The 19,122-nt window shown below is 42.7% G+C and overlaps 1 protein-coding gene across 2 annotated transcripts; it reads right to left on the bottom strand.

The window, feature by feature from the left end:
* Positions 1 to 1,570: 1,570 nt before the first annotated feature.
* ATP5MC2 (ATP synthase membrane subunit c locus 2) lies at positions 1,571 to 8,451 on the bottom strand. Of its 2 annotated transcripts, none has more exons than XM_074270201.1 (5): positions 8,369 to 8,451; positions 5,336 to 5,405; positions 3,849 to 3,926; positions 2,952 to 3,145; positions 1,571 to 1,861 (listed from the first exon to the last, which is right to left on the bottom strand). In XM_074270201.1, the coding sequence occupies exons 2-5, from the start codon at positions 5,372 to 5,374 to the stop codon at positions 1,747 to 1,749; spliced, it is 426 nt and encodes a 141-aa protein (XP_074126302.1). In that variant the 5' UTR covers positions 5,375 to 5,405; positions 8,369 to 8,451; the 3' UTR covers positions 1,571 to 1,746. The 2 variants fall into 2 exon arrangements, with proteins under 2 accessions (XP_074126302.1, XP_074126303.1); XM_074270202.1 differs by lacking the exon at positions 8,369 to 8,451 and adding an exon at positions 7,392 to 7,907.
* Positions 8,452 to 19,122: the final 10,671 nt, after the last annotated feature.

The following is a 19,122-nucleotide window of genomic DNA, read 5'->3' as shown; positions in this document are numbered from 1 at the left end:
TTAAAGAATCAGGTGATATCCCAGAAAAGTAAAGAATTAATATAGGCAGGGCAGCTATGTGACACAATGGAGAGCACCAGCCAGGGTCAGGAGGGCCCCAAGTCCAAATCTGGCCTGAAACAACACCTCCTAGCTGTGTGACTCTGGGCAAGTCTCTTAACCCCAATTGCCTCAGCAAAAAAAAAATAAATAAATAAATAAATAATAATAATAAAATAATATGGGCATTAATTTTTTTTTAAGGGACAAGAAAATTAGAGAAGTCAAGGATGTTTCAGTTAGAGCAACACTGACACTAGGATATGGTAGAGACTAGGGTCTCCAAGGGCCTAGAGTTTACAGAAAATATACAGTTCACAGGAAGAGCTTTCCCCTTCATTCAATGGAAGCCTTTCTTACACCCAATGGTTTAGAGGTAGTTAATGGAATAAGGCTAGAGCCTATAACTAAAAACTACATTTAAGGCTCTATGCCAACATTATCTGAAGACAATATACTCTATAGCCCCAACTTCATCAGGATTAACAATCATGAATGATCCAAGATTGGATCATATTTTGTATACCCCTTATCAGACTCCCACCTCCTCAAATAGAATGTAGAAAATTGATATCTTTTACAATTTCTGTCTATCTGGTAACTGACACAAAAGGTGATTAATGCTGGTTGAATCAGAGTATTCCTCCATGTTTTTATTTATATCTTTTGTCTAACACTAACTTCATTTCTGCTATTTTGGCCTAGGAAACTAGGAAAAGCTCTCTCAGGTCTTTGTATCATCTAGTCCCACTCTTTATTATTTTAAAGTTGCAGAATTCATTTTCTCCTTCTACCAAGTTTCTTCATGAATTGGAATAATCCTGCTCTTTATTACCCTTGCCTCTCACCTCATTTAAGGATAAATAGAACAATAATGAAAGAACCTCAGATCATGAAAAGCCTTACAAAATATAATATGGTATACTGTAAAAAACCCCAGAGAGAATCATTAAGCCTGGTTTTGCCACCAGTAAGTTGTTATTTTAAGTATGTCATTTCTTCTCTTGGACGTCATTTTTCTCATCTGTAATATGCACCTAGGCTAGGTGATTCATTCAACAAATCTTTATCAAGTATTTCCTATATGCATGTGGCTTTACAAGGATAACAATGATGAGTGACAGTTGGGTTGAACTTTATGAGCATTTACCTGGCAGTGATGTATTTGACAGATCTGAGTGGGAAGTGACCAAAATTTTATTATCATAGCTTAAATAGGCATCTAAATTAAGTTGAGATAATGGAAATGGTAAAACGGGATAGCAATTACCTTATGCTGGCATTATAGTCCCTGGTCTAAGCATTCATGGTGATTAACAACCTGTACTAACAAATAAAAGGAATAATATCTAAAATTCTGCTTCATTTTCCCCAAGACAGAAAAAGGAATCCAGGAGATGCAAAATCCCAGAAACTCTGGGACTGAGACCCAACCTTTTTTTCACTACCACCACTACACCACCCTCCAAGATTCTCAGTGATTTTTACTCTTATTAAAAACAGAAAAGAATTATACACAGGAGACCCAAAAAACAGCTTAATAATACAGTATTTATTTTTTTCCCCTCTGTCAAATCCGGAGCCCATGGTTCCCTAGGGTTCTCTGGTAAGATGGAGGGGGAGGTACACACAGGCTGGAAGAGATATGGAAGGACCAGAAGGACGAAGAGGAACGTTCAGAAACGCTGAGGGATAGAAATGGCTCGATCACATGGCGAAGAGAATGAGGAAGGCCACCATCAGGCAAAAAAGCCCCATGGCCTCAGACAGGGCAAAGCCCAGGATGGCATAGGAGAACAGCTGCTGCTTCAGGGAGGGATTCCTGGGAGGAGGAAAGGAGGGTGAGTATGGTTCCTGGGCCACAAAAAGGACAATAAAGATATCAATAGGAGATGGGCAAGGAAACCTATCTGGCACTTTTCTCAAATTCTGAGGTGATTCTATTGACTCATCTTTTAGTGTGAAAGGCCACACCAAAGTCTGGACATGTAGGTTAGCCTTAGTCCAATTATTAGCTTCAGGTATCAACCCACCCACTGATCTGCAGGGATTTAATAATTAATCCATAATGTATTACCATGTTTTACTCCAAATATGACCACTTCAAAGGGGGGAGAGGGGGAATACACAATCTTTACCATGTTTTTACTCTGTACTAAATGGCTCCTAGTTGTAAACATTTAGCAGCCATGCCCACAATAAGCCCTCCAGAATGGAATGGACTAAGCAATTAAGAAGATTGGTGGATTGGACAATCTTTTTTCATTGCAAATGTGACCAAAATATCATCTTATATGTTCTTATACCTCCTACAAAAAGTGATCATTCTAGCTGGAAGGTGAGGTGATAGTTGAGAAGATAGGAATACAACCAGGAAAAATATGTTCCCAGTTTCAATGATGCTATCCATTAATCCAGTTTGCTCAGTTCTGGTCATCAGGGAGGTTTTGATAGGCACATCAACACCAGATTTTACTCCTGTGTTTTAACTATGCTAGGACAATAAGGTCTCCTTTGGAAAAATCCAGGAAAATAACCCTATTTCCCCACTGGTATTAAGAGAACTTATTGTCTCTGGAGAATTAATTTATTTCTAACAATGAGTTGCCAAAAATCTATGGGGAGCAGATAAGTCTCAGAATCCCGGTGCCAGTAGAGCAGGTTGAAGTGGCAATAAGATATCCCCACATGGATTGTGGGATAGCAACAGTGAAAGGTCATTTATATCCAGAGAGAGGAAGCCAGAGGTGGTCCCAAGGAACAGGATCAGGAACCAGAGAACCAAATTTTGTTCCTCTTCATCTAAAGGTATAAGCACCGTTTAAGTGCTACTTAGAATGTGGCAGCTAAAGTCACAACCTGGAAATCCTACTTTAACCAATGAGGTCTCTACTCTTTAATCCCTACCTTACCTGGCATAACCAATGATGAGACTTCCAAACACAGTCCCAATCCCAGCTCCAGAACCAGCTACCCCGACAGTGGCAGCTCCAGCCCCGATGAACTTGGCTGCTGTGTCAATGTCCCTTGAGACACTGCTGGTTTGGAATCCACTTCGGGGCACAAGTGAGGTCAAGGGACCTGATGTTGCCAAAATGCTGAGGTTCTGTGAGAAAAAGAAGTAGGTACAGGGAAAGACACCTTCAAAGATATCACGAGCTTCTGCACATTGTCCTACTAGGGCCTAGTGACTGCTCCTGAAAACTGTGAAACATCCTTCACACCACTGAAAAGTTCTGATATATGGATAAAGATGATGATAAGATGAAATCTTGATACATTCATGAGTGGCGAATTACTAGAGTATAAGAATATCCTAGTAGAAACTGTTTCCCTAAAAACCCAAGAGTTAGGATTTCCCCATTGTAGGTCTAGGCTGGGACAAGGTAAGTATCAGTATCACACATAGGCAATCTTTCAGAATGTCAGTAAAGTTCAAGAGCAGAGATTTTAAACATTTTGTCACAGATCCCTTTGGCAATCTGATGAAGCTCATGGACCCCTTTTCTAAAGTTTTTAAAGATATAAAATACAAAGAATTACAAAGGAAGCCAAATATATTGATAGTTATCAAAATTTAAGGAAAAAGAAAAGTTCATGGACCCCAGGTTAAGAATTCTTGCCTTAAACAGTAGATAGGATTTACTATTTTTTTCTACCTCACATTGAAACCAGATTCCCCCAAACCCCTTATACAGAAGTCCCACTCATCTGGGTTGGTGCCAGAACACCCCCTGCTGGCCTAAGCAAGCAAGCACTTTTCCCTCTGTGACCCCCATGGTTAAGGCTCATTTTCACTGTCAAGTTACCTCATCTGTCCGAATCTCTGGCCGTCTTAAGACCACTGCAGATAATGGTCTACTCAGCAACTGAGAGCTGCTCCTCACCTGGCAGAAAAGGAGCAAAAATGTCATGGGAAAGCCTGGAATACTACTGGTGGCTGGCTGTTTTACCATAGGAAGAATTCCCCTTCTTTGTCATCCAGTGCTTCCAATGTGCTCATCTGTCCCAGGGCTCAATCCCATGTTTTAGATAATTACTATAATGTTTTTCCCTATTCTGGGGGTGGAGACCAGCAGACCTATTTCCTATAGCAACCTGTGCCATGGGAACTAGGAGGCACATTTAAATACCTTAGGAAGCCAGGAATCGAGGCAAAAGGAGGACTTTTAAAGATACTCAAGACGGTAGAGCTCACCAATCTTGCTAAAATTTCAACTTCCTTGTACAACCTTGGCATAGAGTATTGGCATAAAGCAGATTCTCAGTAAATGTAAATTAATCAGTTGGCACTAGTTTTCGACCAAGGCTCTGAATGGCTTGTCCAGGCTTACAAGGACAATATGTGAGAGGCAGGACTTAAAAACCACTATAAGCTATACTTTCACTTAGCTTTATAAATAATATATGACGTGCCCCTCACTATAACATAAGCTCTTCATAGAAGAACTTTCTTCTAGTAATTCCAGCACTTAGGACAGCTAGGTGGCGCAGTGGATAGAGCACCAGCTCTGAATTCAGGAGGACCTGAGTTCAAATGTGGTCTCAGACACTTAACACTTCCTAGCTGTGTGACCCTGGGCAAGTCACTTAACCCCAGCCTCAGAAAGAAAAGAAAAAAAAAGTAATTCCAGCACCCATGCAGGACAGATTCATACACAGTACTGGATCTGGATAATACAATACTTTCTGGAGTTAAGTCCTAGGGATATATTGCTGCTGAGTACCCCACTGAAACAGATCATACTCCTTCAATAACTTAGCTGGAAACATTCAGCCCGGTTCTAAGCCTCTAAGAACTTAACAAGTTTGGTTCTTACTAAACAAGATCAATCCAATGATGGATACCTTTTCTTTCTACCTTGGCAGCACTTGCCAGACTGTATTTTGCTGGCATAGCTTTAGAGAAGTTAGGGTCACAAATCTTCACTGTTATTTCTATAACATATAAGGCATCAATGGAAAGCTTTGAGAGGGACACAAAATACACACAATTGCCACTGAGTGGTTAGGAACCAAACCCAGATTTATACTTCACTTTCCCCAAGGAGTGGCATGAATGGAAATAGTCTAGAGATTTCGACTCAAGTGAACATACACTTACCTGGCTGAATTCACTTCCGTATCAGACTATCATAGCAAGGTAGGCCAAAGGGTGTCACTTCCCCAAGTAAAAATACCCTTCCCCATAGCCTATCTGTGAGGAACAAGGTCTGATAAAATTGTAGGTAGAAGGATGAAATAGGTTGTGTTCCTTTTCCCACCCCCCACCTCCATCTGCTTGTCAGCTACTCACAAGGGCAGGGGTAGAGATGAACTTGGCGCAGGAGTACATTCTCAGGGGGTGAGGGGCAAAGCTGAAGAAGCTGAGGGCATAAAAGCAGTATTAGAAATCAGGATTATTCCCACTTATTACACAAAGTAAACCAATGGTAATGGAAAGGTTACTCAGAAAATTCAACTAAGATAAAAGGGAGGATTCAAAAGAAGGAACAGTACTTATTTCAAAAAGGAGAAAACAATCTGAGAAAAGTACCCCATTTTACTTTATTGAAGCTAGACACAAAAAGTATAATTAGAAACTAGGCATTTTATTCCCCTCAGGAACATTAAGGCATGGCCCTTATAATTTTTATAGCATCTCAAACCAAGGCTCACAATCTTTTGAAGACTTGACTTCAGTATGAGGGAAAAAGGGTCTTAAGATTCAGGATAATATTCCTTATTCTTATTAACAGAGTTTCTGATAACGGATATTCCATATCCAATTCTAAAAAGTATTTTTCTCAAAGTTTTCCTTCAGTCCAAGTCCTAATACTCTTTAAGTTACAGTTTAATGGAGGACATTACCCAGAATGTTCTTTTCCAAAAACTAAAGAAATCCTTCTTAGATAACAGCATCTTACGTTATATGTTTGTATGTATATGTCTCCCCACACACACATTTACGTACACACATACACACACACAAAGATAATTTGATTCTTACAACACTAAGTTACTATGCCTATTTTACAGATGAAGAAACAGAATCAGAGGAGATAAGTTACCAAGTACAAGAACTAAAACCTGAAACTAGGTCTTGATATCAAAACTGATTTCTATACCATGCTGCCTAGATCTTTGATGAGCTTCTGTGCCTTTGGCAGTCATGGACAGAAATGTAGAATTTATAGGTTTCTTATACAGCTTTGTCACTGTATAATATGAAACCACTCACTTACCTCAATGCTTAAATTCTTAAATTAAAGGAGATTCATAGTGGGGAGAAAGCAAATTAGTGCTTTACTATAATAAGCAAACCTAGGTTATTACACTTATCACAGAGGCAGTGGCTTCAAGACCTTAAATCCAAAGTCTTCACATCTAACTTAGTTAAGGTCCATTCTGTCCTGCTTTATGCTTGTTTAATCAGACCCATCAAAAAAAAAAAAACTACGAGAAAAATAACACACTGAAATGATTCCTTATTCACCTACTTTGAGGAAAATCTAACACATCTTCTCTAACAGCAAGAATGAGTTTCACAGTGAATTTAAGTGATAACAATTAGACTTTAACATGTCAGAACTTTGACTTTAAGGTAGGGGCTCTGAAATATTTACTGTATCTGGAATCCCTTCTCAGAACATTCTTAAATGCAAAATATAAGCTACACAGATTAGAACGAAAACCAATTACAGTGAAATAGTTAATAAAATATTTTAAAAATAACATGTGAGAATTTTAGACTAGGAATTAAGTTTTAAGATATTAATGCCAATGCTCCCTTTTATGGAACAAAAATTATAACCTAACAGTTAGCTCCTTATTACAATGGCAACTATTCAACATTAACCTGCTATACCGTCACTCTAATGGAAGTCTTTCCAATGCTTGCCCAATTCTTGTCTCTCCTATTTTCTTTGGTTTGAAATATACTTTAGCATGCAAAGTACATTATTCATGTCCATACTGGCTAGTATCTTTACTTAAAATCTGAACTGACAGTGTATCTTTAAGGCAACGGGCCCTAAGTGAGGCAAAGGTCATCTACTAGTCTATTAAACACTCAAATATGGACAGGGTGCTTCCCCTTTTGGAATTATTAGTGCTAAAGTTAAGTTTCTTTCCTTCAAATTATGAGGTTTGACACTATTTACCAAAGACATTTAGAAGCTGAGAACACTCAAAAGAATATGAGTGAATAAAAATGCAGTTACAAGACAAGGTGACAGGGCCTTGGTAGTTCCAATTAGGTTTGGCTGCAGAACGACCTTGGTGGCTGTGCCCTTGGTTTACTCCTGAAAACAAGGCTTTTGGAAAAACTCTCGAGGGAAGGACACCATGGAGCATTATTACACTGGCCCTACCTCTAATAGAGAATCTTGGTATCAGAGGATTTCATGTTCTAGACCACCTGGGTGACTTTAGTGTCACTTCAAGTTTCCTCAGAGAAAAACGCAAGGGCTTAGCTAGTTGACCTCAAAGGTTGCCAGCAGCTCTCCAATCCCCCAATTCTATGAATTGGCTTCCTCCTGATCTTTCATGTCTATTACTCTCAATTTTAGCCGATAGATGAGGGCAGAGAGAAGTGGGTGTTAAGTCAAAGTCTGGGCTGTAATTCCAAAATTCTCTCGGAATACATGAGAGGCTGGTTTGGGGGTACAAACATCTAAAAAAAAAAAATGAAGAGTGCTATGACCTTTTGACAGGAGCCCAAGAGGTTTGGCTAGGGGCGGGGGCCGGACCACAGGCTCTGCCAGGACTCAGTTGGGGAGGATGCCGCTCAAGTGTAAGGGGTTTGGAAGAGGCTAGGGCAGGTTACAGGGAGGGTCTCGGGGGAGCGGTGCCCGGGGAGGAGGAAGCCTGAACCGCACGTGGACACCTGGGAGGCGGCTTCCGGGACTAAAGGACTGGACCAAATGGTATTTACATAGCGGGCTACGGGGGCCTGGAAGGCCCAACCGGCGCCGGGGAGGGGGTGGAACAGCCAGCCTAAGGCCGGGGTATTGGAAGACGCCCTCGGGGAGGACGGCAGGCTCGGGAGACTAGGGCGCCCGGAACCCAGAAGCGACCGAGGGCCCCCTCCCCTACTGCCTCTTTTTCCTTCTCCGCCCCCCTTTCCATCCCATGCCCGGGGCCCAAGATGGCGCCGGACCCTCGCGGCTGGAGGTCACCGGCGCGCGGGAAGGGGAAGTCTCGGGGCGCCAAGGCCCGGGAGTCAGTAATAGTGTGAGGACTGGGGTCGGGGGTATTCCAGGGAAGGCTCCGCGAAGTAGCGGCGCGAAGTGGGAACTTCCGCGCGCATGTACGTGGAACCACGCGGGAGCCAGGCCCCAGGCCTTACCTGCCGGCAGAGCAGAGGAGACAGAGAGGGGGAGGGGAAAGAGGCGTGCCGTTCGACGCATGCGTGCCTTTTGCCAACGAGTGGCATTAGTGAGGACAGAGAGACCGAAACGTAAGGGGTCGCACAGACGCTACAGCGCCGCCCTCCAGCCACTATGAGGCAGGCGGTTCGTCTCGCCATCTGCTGTTCGAAAGCTGGAACTACAACTAGAGACGATCTGGTGTAGACTCTAGGTAGTTGTGAGTTGCATACAAAACGCAGCCTGCGATTTGCTCTAGACTGCAGTGGGAATATGGTCGCCGGGCACATTCCTGAGCATGCGCAGAACCAAACAGTTGAAGCACTACCTTCGAGACTGGACTGCCGCATACACCAGAACCGTAGCATTTAGCATTCCAGTACTCCCACATCCTTACCCCTTCTACAGCTTAGGGAAGCGGCAATATCTTGAAATCACGTGTCCAGGAGTCGCCCAAGGGGAAACCTATTAAATGGGCAAATAGGCTGCAAAATGCCAAGCTCAGAGTGACAGCCGCATCTTTTGCGTTTTTTCCTTGTAAGTGGGAGGATTAAAGAGGTGGGGGGCAGTTGCTCTTTTATCAGATGAGACTGTGTATGTAAATGGATGTGATAATTATCTAGCGAGATAATGTATGTAAAGCACTTTACAAATCTTAAGCTGTGAAAATGTCAGGAATTAACTCTTCCCCATTGGGTAGGAGCCGCGGGAGAAGGGGCCTTTTGGCTCAGTTACCCAGCAAACGCGAGTAGGGGGCTGGGTTGGAAAGAACATGAGGTCATCTTAACCACCTGATGGAGTTCAGAGCAGCTCTTCCCTCCTTTCCCTCTCCCTCCAGTTGCATCTCAGACCCTCCACAAGTGCTGCCCTGGGGGTGCAATCTGCCCCCATCTCATTTGAGATATCCCCCCCAGGGTGTGTCATGTCTAGGTTCCACCCCCAGCTCATATAGGCAAGTATTGGGCGGGAGCGCGACTATCCCCAGTCTCATCTTTTACTCCCCTTCTCGTACCCCTCGCTTGCAGCGCGTCCCCCCTTCTCTCCATCCCATCTCATTTCTAGGGCAAGCACTATCCCCGAGGGCGCCATCTCTGCTCCTGCAGCACCCCCTGCTTCCCTGGGGGTCAGTGCTTCTCCCCCTCACCTATCCCGCCTCCTGGGTGGGTGCCCCGCCCCTCTTAGCGTTAGCCCGGCCGTTTCACATTCAAAGAGCCCCCTGTGTCTCCCTCGGGTCTGCCGGCCTCCGGTTCCAGAACGCAGTGGTGAACAGCTAAGCTCGGAGAAGGCCTTGCCTCACACCCACCCCCCAAAGATGGGGGGTCTCAACTCCGCCCTGGCCACGGCAGCTTCCACTGGGCAGCTCCCCCCTGCACCCAGAACCTCGTGCTTCCAGGAAAGCAAGGGGAAAGATGGGAAGCACACACTCATCCCCCATGAAAAGGAAAGGGAAAAAGGGAGGGAGGCTGAGGAGAGAGTGGAAAAAACCCTGGGCTGTAAATAAAGGCAAATCCGCCTCCCTCCGAGGGGCCGTTTGTCCTCCCTCCTTGGCCCCGTCCTTCCCGCCGCCCCCTCCCGGCAGCCTGGCGGGCCCCGCGGCGCCCCGGCCCCGAGCTCCTCCATTTAATCGGATTTGGGAGAAGGGGAGGATAAATCACGGCAGCAGCTTTACGGTCCCGGAGGAGAGGCGAGCCGCAGCCAGGCACACCCCGGCCGGCGATAAAACCCGCCGCTGAAAGCCCGTCGAGCCATTTCCCGGGACCCCGAGCGACGCCATTACAGCGATGTAATTTTGCCCGGATGAGGCCCCGAGTTTAATTATCCTCGCGGAGGAATTTCAATGCGGCCAATCCATCTTGCAGGCGGGCGGCAGAGGGATTTATATGGGCCCGTTATTTCACACCGATCCTCCATCTGCATTTTTATGGCCCTCCGCTCCAGCCCGGGGAGGGGAAGGGGAGAGCAAGGGATGAGGAGGAGGCCCCCCCCCCCCCGCTTCTTCAGCCACGTGCCGGGCTGCAGCGGCCTGCTCACCCCTCCTCATCTCTGCGGGGGACCGGAAAGATGGGAAGACCCCGTACCCCCCAATGCATCTCCGTACACATACACGCGCCCGCGCTCCAGTTCATTCCTGCGGTTGCATCTGCAGTCGCCGCAGGCAGGCAGCCCCCGGGGACCACTCAATCAACAGGTCCTTACTAAATGTCTGCGGAGCAGCCCCCACTCCCGTCCGATTCACACTCTAAAGGTCTGCAGGCCAGAAAATCGGGAGAAAAAGGGGCCCTGCCCTCCAAAAGCTTACAGTCTACTCCCACTCCACCGCGCCCGGGACGCCGCCTCCCCTTGGGAACTGTTCCACACCCGTGGTGTGTGTTTGTGGGTATGGATGTGTACACACTAAAGATATAGAGACAGATACAGATACACACGCAAGTAAATAACGTGCCCACACGTGCGTACATGCGTGTAGACACCCTACATACATCCACGGGCCATACAGAGCGCACTCCCCCGCACTGGAGAGGCTTCTGGTTTGGAGTCCTCGTCCGGCTCTTTCCTGCATTAGTCTCCTCCCACTCATCCGGCTTAGAGCTAGAAAGGGCAGGAGGAAGTCATCTCGGGCAGTTCTCTTTTACTGATTGAGAAAACTGAGGTCCGAAGAGATCAATGGACTTGGCCAGTCACACAAAGTTAGGATGCAAGACCGGGTTCCCCACTGCGTCCTTCTCCCCCAATCGCAGACTTCAGAGCCAGACTCGGCCTCAGGGGTCGCTTTGATCAGTCCCCATTTTCAGGTTGAGGGAGATGAGAACCAGTTAATAAGCGAAGCCCAGAGTCGCACGGCTAGCAATGTCAGCATTTGAACCTAAGATTCTCTAACTCCAAAGCAAGGACTTAATGGCCGTTTCATTCTCATCTCCACGTGTGCATGCACCTGAATTCCCATGGCCTTCCAGCCCCATTCCCCGAAACCAAAACAAATCCTATTTAGGACTGGGAGTTATTCCCAGTAAACAGTCGTTGAGTGCTCTGTCATCTCAAATTAATCTGTGCCCAGCGCGGTGCCTTGCACCGAGGAGGTATTTAATATGTTTCTGAAATTGGCTCTTACAGGAGAGCAGAGAAGGCTTAGGAGAAAGCGGAAGCTGCTGCCTCTGTTTGGCTCTTCTTGCTTTCAGCCAACCAAATACTAAGTACCGGGGGAGCTGTGCGCCACAGCTAGTCAGGTTTCTGAAAATCCGGGCTTTTAACTTATTTGTGATCCGGACGCCTTTGGCAGCTTATTGATCCTTTCTATGAATCCAGCTTTTCAATATCCGGATAATGAAAGGAAATGCTAAATGTTAGCGATAGGTTAGTGAAAATAAAAACCTAATTTCCCCCCTCATCCAAATTCGCACCCCTCCGTCGTCCCAGTGTGTCTCAGGAACCTCCGGAGAGGCCCTAGACACCAGATTAAGGACCCCTCCTTGGAACCAGCAGCAGCAGCCTCAGCGGTCAGCTCCAGCAATTTCCCCAGAGTGAATCAACATTTATGCAGAGGGTGATTAAAGAGGCTGAAGGTCACTTCTTCTTCCTCACAGAAATGAGGGGGGAGGAGAGGTTATTAAAATAAAATGTGTTTGCAGATATCTGGCCGGCTTGGTAGCTGGGCAGTGCCGAGAGTCCCCCATTCAGAACTGACATCAGTTCTGAAATATTGGCCTGGTGAGAGGGGAGGTCAGAAGGAAAGTGGAAGAGCAAGCAGTGGCCTGGGAGATACGGAGAAAGGGGGGCAGGGAATGATGAGGGGAGAGAAAAGACAAAAGAAAAGGACTGTGAGGGAGATGGCCATGATTTGGACTAGGGACCTTCATGGACTTCAAGAAAAGCCTGTCTTCCATTTTACCAAGGGAATATTGAGAGGCAAAAAGGGAAGGCTGAGGGTCAGAGGCATAAGATCCTTTAATAGGGCCTTATTATAGAACTGAAAAACAAAGAAGAGTCAGAGAGTTGGAGCAGAATCAGAAGACCTGAATTCCAGTCTCTGCATCTCTATTTCTAATTTCTGGACTCTTAGGCAAATGAATTACTCAACTCCTCTGGGCTTTTTTTTTTTTTTTTTCTCATCTGTAAAATGGGAATAATAATGTGCTGTCTATACCTCAGCAGACTATTGAGAGGAAAGAATAGCTGCTATATAATTGTGATTTATCCTTAGCATTATTAGATGCCAGTTCTAAAATCCTATGATTCAGAAGCCAGCAGCTGATTGGCTGGTTACCCAATGCCTACCATCAGTCTCACAGTCTGTCGGGCTAATAGCCTCATAACCCAATGGCACTAAACTGGGATTGGGCTGTTAATTCAATTCAGCAAATATTTATTGAGGGCTTGCTGTGTGCAGGGTATGGTTACATGCTTCAGGGACTAAAAAAAAAAAGATGGAGAAGAAAACAGGACTGACTGCTGAAAAAAGATCTGGCCCAATTTGTTCATTTTATGAATAGAGAAACAGCCTTAGAAATATAATGTGACTTGCCCAAGATCACGCTGGTAAATGGCAAAGCTTGGATACAAACTCATATCCTGCAACTCAGAATTCAGTTCTCCTCTGACTGTATCATGCCTTTGAAAACTTGAAATTTCAGTTAGACAATTGATAAATAATAAGCAAGTATATAAATAATTAGATAAGGCAGGATAAAAGTAGAAGATTAAAAACATTTATAGAAGTCCCCAAGAAGGTGATCAGGGAAGGTTTGATGAAGGAGAAAGCATTTGAGTTGAAAGGATAGGATAAGCTTAAAGCAGTTTGGTGGTATGGTAGATAGAACCCTGGGCCTGGAGTCAGGAAGTCTCATCTTTCTGAGTTCAAATCTGGCCTCAGACACTTGCGAGCTGTGTGATCATAGGCAAGTTACTATACTCTATTTGCATCAATTTCCTCATCTGCAAAATGAGCTGGAGAAGGAAATGGCAAACCACTCTAATATCTTTGTCAAGAAAAACCCAAATGGGGTCTTAAAGAGTTGGACAGAACTGAAATGACTGAACAAAACATAGGCAGAGATAGTTGAAAAGGCCTGTTTTGGGAAGATCATGAAAGTAAGGCAACCCAAGGACTTTTTGAGGAACATTAAGTATCATAATTTGGCTGGACTGTATGGAATATATGTGGGATCAAAGTAGAAAGGTAGGCTGGGGTCTGAATGTCAGAATATAGTTTGAATCTAATGTATTAGCAATGAGAAGTCATTAGAGGTTTCTGAATAATGAAACATATACAATCAATATGGACTCAACATGTCCATTTTTCCTTCAAGGTTACTGTCCTCCTTCCACATTCCCTATTTCTGTTAAGGGTATCAGTATCCTTTTAATCATCCATCTTGAATGTCTTAGAGTCCACTTATCCATCTTCCTTTCCCATCCTCCCAACTAATCAATACAAAATCTTGGTTTTTCTACCTCTATATGACCTCTCCCATCTGTTCCTTCCTCTTCACTTACATGGCCGACAACCTAAATCAAAGTCTCAACATTTCTTAGACTATGGTAACATATTCCTAAACATCTTCCTTCCTGCTTAAAGTCTTCCCTTGCCTCCCAATCTTCCATATACCTAGTAAAGCAATTTTCCTAAAGCACAATTCCAACCAGTTCCAGGATCTCCCCCTTGCCTCAAAGATCAAATACAAGCCCCTGCCATTAAAACTCTTCACAATCTGGCTCTAATCTACCTTTCCATGCTTCTTATGTATTACTCCCCTTCATACAAGTTGAAATCTAAAGGAATTGGCTTTACTGATTTTATATATGACATGCCATTTCCTTTCTCCATGGCTATGCCAGTTCTTCTCCCTGTCTCCTTCCTTTCTGACTCTTAGAATGACTAACTTTCTTTACTTAGGTGGTTCTTAAGCCCTCCCTTCTTCATGAAGTTTCCTATAGTGCCTCTCCCTCCTAAAATGACTTTGGAGTTATTTTGTACATATTTTACATATAATTTTACACAAAGGTGAAATGTCCTGATTCACTTTGAAGATAGGGAATTCACCTCCTCCTTTTTTTCTGGGAAAGGAAGATGGATAAGTGGACTCTAAGACATTCAAGATGGACGATTAAAAGGATACTGATACCCTTAATAGAAATAGGGAATGTGGAAGGAGGACAGTAACCTTGAAGGAAAAATGTACATGTATGTATGTACAGGTGCTGTTTCCCCTTATTGAAAAGTAAACTCCTTGAGGGCAAAGATTTAATGTCTTTGTAATCCCAGCACCTAGCACAGATAATTAATAAATGTTTGTTGCTTAATAAATGGTTGATGGATTGATAGGAGGAGAGACTTGCTAGAATAGTGGTACTTAACCTTTTTTTGTTTCCTGGACCTTTTGGGCATGGACTCCAGGTTAAGAATCCCTAAGCTATACACTTATTAAAATAGTCTGGGTAGAGGTAACAACAGCCTGGGTGAGGGATGGGAATAGGAATAGAGAGGAGGGGATAGATGGGAAAAGTATTATGAAAGTAAGATTAACAGGACTTGGTGATTGATTGAAATTGGAGGATGAGGGACAGGAAGGAATCAAAAGATGGCCCTGAGGCTTTCATTGCAAGTGACTGGAAGAATAAGTGATGTCATTAAAAGGAAGCCGCAGGATGAGCTGGTGTGGAGAATAAGATCACAGAGTCATCAATTCAGAGCTGGAAGGCCCTTTAGAGGCTTTCTAATCCAGCTTTTCATTTTTTGGTTGAGGTAACAGAAGCAAGGAAAAGTTAAGTGACTTTTCCAAGATCACAAAGGTTCTCTGACCCCACTTTGATAAATTTTGATGGTGGATCTTACAGTCAATGGAGATGTCTACAGTGATATCATTTGATCCTCACAACAACCCAGGAAAGTAGGTGCTATTATTATTCTCATTTTGTAGTTGAAGAAACTCAGGTACACAAAGGTGAAATGTCCTGATTCACTTTGAAGATAGGGAATTCACCTCCTCCTTTTTTTCTGGATGTCATTATAATAGCCAGCCCATGGTTTTGACATGGGAAGTACTCCATTAATTTTCTGAATTGACTGACAATATGCTTTTCTCAGACCAGACCGATGGAAGTTGTGTGAGAAGTGATAGCTGCTAGGATCTTTGCTACAGAAACTAGCTTTCCCTGAATCCCTTTTATCTCCTGCCTTCCCAAACATAGGTTAGTTTTAACTCAGGGAAGGAATAGGGATAAGCATTTATATAGTGCCTACTATGTACCAGGTATTGTGCTAAAGCGCTTTACAAACATCTCATTGGAGCCTGAAAACAACTCTGAGAGGGTCCCTATTTTGCAGCTGAGGAATATGAAGCAAACAGAATTTAAGCAAATTTCCCAGGATCTCACTTACAAATAAATGTCTGAGGCTGGATCTGAATTCAGGCCTTCCTGATTTCAGACTCAGCATTCCATACATCTAGCTGCATCCCTAACCTTAACCCTTAAAAGGTATTGAAACTTTCCTCAAGATCTTATTGGCCCAGGAGAGTAAGACAGTATCATGGTTGTCTAAGTACGAAAATCAGCATAAGAAGAGATGGAGGCTCTTCTCTGAGTATCAGCAGACCACTATGGTGAATGGAGAGATTGGGGAAACTGTGTCCAACTAAATCAATGCTATATCCTTGTTGAAAATCCTTGCCATGTTCATACTCTTTGACCATTTATCAATTGGAGAATGGCTTTATTTCTTATAAATTAGAGTCAATTCTCTATATATTTTGGAAATGAAGTCTTTATCAGAACCTTTGACTGTAAAAATGTTTTCCCAGTTTGTTGCTTCTCTTCTAATCTTGTCTGCATTAGTTTTGTTGATAAATGGTCAAAGGATATGAACAGACAATTCTCAGATGAAGAAATTGAAACTATTTCTAGCCATATGAAAAGATGCTCCAAGTCATTATTAATCAGAGAAATGCAAATCAAAACAACTCTGAGATACCATTACACACCTATCAGATTGGCTAGAATGATAGGAAAAGATAATGAGGAATATTGGAGGGGATGTGGGAAAATTGGGATACTGATGCGTTGTTGGTGGAATTGTGAATACATCCAGCCATTCTGGAGAATGATTTGGAACGATGCTCAAAAAGTTATCAAACTGTGCATACCCTTTGATCCAGCAGTGTTACTACTGGGCTTATATCCCAAAGAGATTTTAAAGAAGGGAAAGGGACCTGTATGTGCAAGAATGTTTGTGGCAGCCCCCTTTGTAGTGGCCAGAAACTGGAAACTGAGTGGATGCCCATCAATTGGCGAATGGTTGAATAAATTGTGATATAAGAATGTTATGGAATATTATTGTTCTGTAAGAAATAACCAGCAGGATGATTTCAGAGAGGACTAGAGAGACTTACATGAACTGATGCTGAGTGAAATGAGCAAGACCAACAGATCATTATATACTTCAACAACAATACTATATGATGATCAATTCTTTTTTTTTATTATATATATATATATATATTTTATAATATTATCCCTTGTATTCATTTTTCCAAATTACCCCCCCTCCCTCTATTCCCTCCCCCCGACGACAGGCAATACCATACATTTTACATGTGTTACAATATAGTCTAGGTACAATACATGTGTGCGAATATCATTTTCTTGTTGCACAATAAACATTAGAATCCGAAGGTACATGCAACCTGGGCAGACAGATATTAGTGCTAACAATTTTCATTCCCCTCCCAGTGTTTCTTCTCTGGGTGTAGCTACCTCTGTCCATCATTGATCAACTGGAAGTGAGTTGGATCTTCTTTATGTTGAAGATTTCCACTTCCATCAGAATACATCCTCATACAGTATTGTTGTTGAAGTGTACAGTGATCTTCTGGTTCTGCTCATTTCACTCAGCATATGATGATCAATTCTGATGGACATGGCCCTCTTCAACAATGAGATGAACCAAATCAGTTCCAATAGAGCAGTAATGAACTGAACCAGCTACACCCAGTGAAAGAACTCTGGGAGATGACTATGAACCATAGTCATACCATAGAATACATAGAATTCCCAATCCCTCTATTTTTGTCCACCTGCATTTTGGATTTTCTTCACAGGCTAATTGTACACTATTTCAAAGCCCCAATTCTTTTTGTACAGCAAAATAACTGTTTGGACATGTATACATATATTGTATTTAACTTATACTTTAACATATTGCCATCTGGGGGAAAAAGTGGGGGGACGGAGGGGAAAAGTTGGAACAAAAGGTTTTGCAATTGTCAATGTTGAAAAGTTACCCATGCATATATCTTGCAAATAAAAAGCTATAATTAAAAAAAGAAAAAAAAAGCAACAACAAAAATAAATAAATATTTAAAAAAAGAAAAAAGAAAATCCTTGCCATGCATTCATTCTTGTGGCTGTCAACTTCATTAGGCGGCCTACAAATGTCTCTAGAGTTATAAATAGATACATAACACAAGAGAAAATTAAACAATTTATACAAAGGCTGGTTCAAGGAAGAGAAATTGTATCTTATACTACTATATTCCAGCCAAACTGGGATACTACTTTTTGCTGAATTCCATACAATTCCACACGCTATCTTATATGCTTGGAAGGCACTTCCTCCTAGGTTCTTCCTTTCCCTATCCTTTTTTCTTCAAGTCTCACTATAGGAGCTAATTCTTCCTATTGCTAGGCTTTCCTTCTTGCATTGCCTTGTAAATGTATCCATATTTTATCTACCCAGTCTATGGTGGATATAATATAAGATATATAAGGTTAGCGATTATCTTGTTTTGTTCTTTGTAGTTCCTGAAACTAGCTGACTGTCTTGCACATAGTAGGTGACTTAAGAAATGTCTGTTCAATTGAATTGAAAAACAGAAGTTTCTTTTTGCTCAGTTGAAACCTTTAAGCCATATCTACATTACTGCATTAACTTTCTAGCTGATTTCTCTATTAACTATTCTTTTTCTCTTCCAATTTATAATATTCAGACTAATCTTCCTAAAGCAAAGCTTTTATTCAGTTACTTTTTCAAGGCTCTATAACAGTTTTCTTATCCATCAAATCAACTCTTCTTGCCTTTTAAAGACTTTTATAATTTAATCCTGCTTTCATCTAAATAATCTTTATTTCTCATTACTCCTCTATTCTATTAAAGCTGATCTAATGTTCCTGAAAACACTTAGCTAATTTTTCCTTCATACTTTTGCTTGCTTCAGTTCTTCCCCCAGTCCAGGATGTTCTCTCATTCCTCCCTACTCTACCAAGTACTTATTGTCCAGTCCTTAAGACCTAGTTCAAGTTGTATCTCTTCAATGACAACTGCTTAGACATATTCCATTATCTAGTGATTTCTCCCATTTTGGGACTTATATTATACTTACAGTCTGTACCACCAAATACTTTATTGTTTACTGTCTTGTACTAGTTATATTTCTCCATTAAAGTCCTCTTCCAATGTTTTTGTCACCTGCATGCAGCCCAAGGGGCCTCCAAAGGGAACACACAGAACCAGTCATTCTTGGAAGTCCTGATGACAAATAGGGTCAGGTGTTCTCTCTGGCTCTGCCTGAAGCCCAAAGCAAAAGTACAGGGAACTCTAAAGCAAAGCTTAGTAATGGCTCATGCAGAAGGTCTCCCTTCCTTTGCCATTAAGATATTCAATGCACAGTAAGAATATCAGAGTTAGATAGTTATTAGTTGGTTATTTCTTCAACCACAGAAACTGTATAAAACACAAACACTC

The sequence above is a fragment of the Sminthopsis crassicaudata genome, chromosome 5, assembly GCF_048593235.1.
Source record: "Sminthopsis crassicaudata isolate SCR6 chromosome 5, ASM4859323v1, whole genome shotgun sequence".
In the NCBI taxonomy this organism is placed as follows: Eukaryota; Metazoa; Chordata; class Mammalia; order Dasyuromorphia; family Dasyuridae; genus Sminthopsis; species Sminthopsis crassicaudata.
The sequence above is the reverse complement of the archived record's forward strand: the minus strand, read 5'-3'. Positions and strand labels throughout refer to the sequence as shown.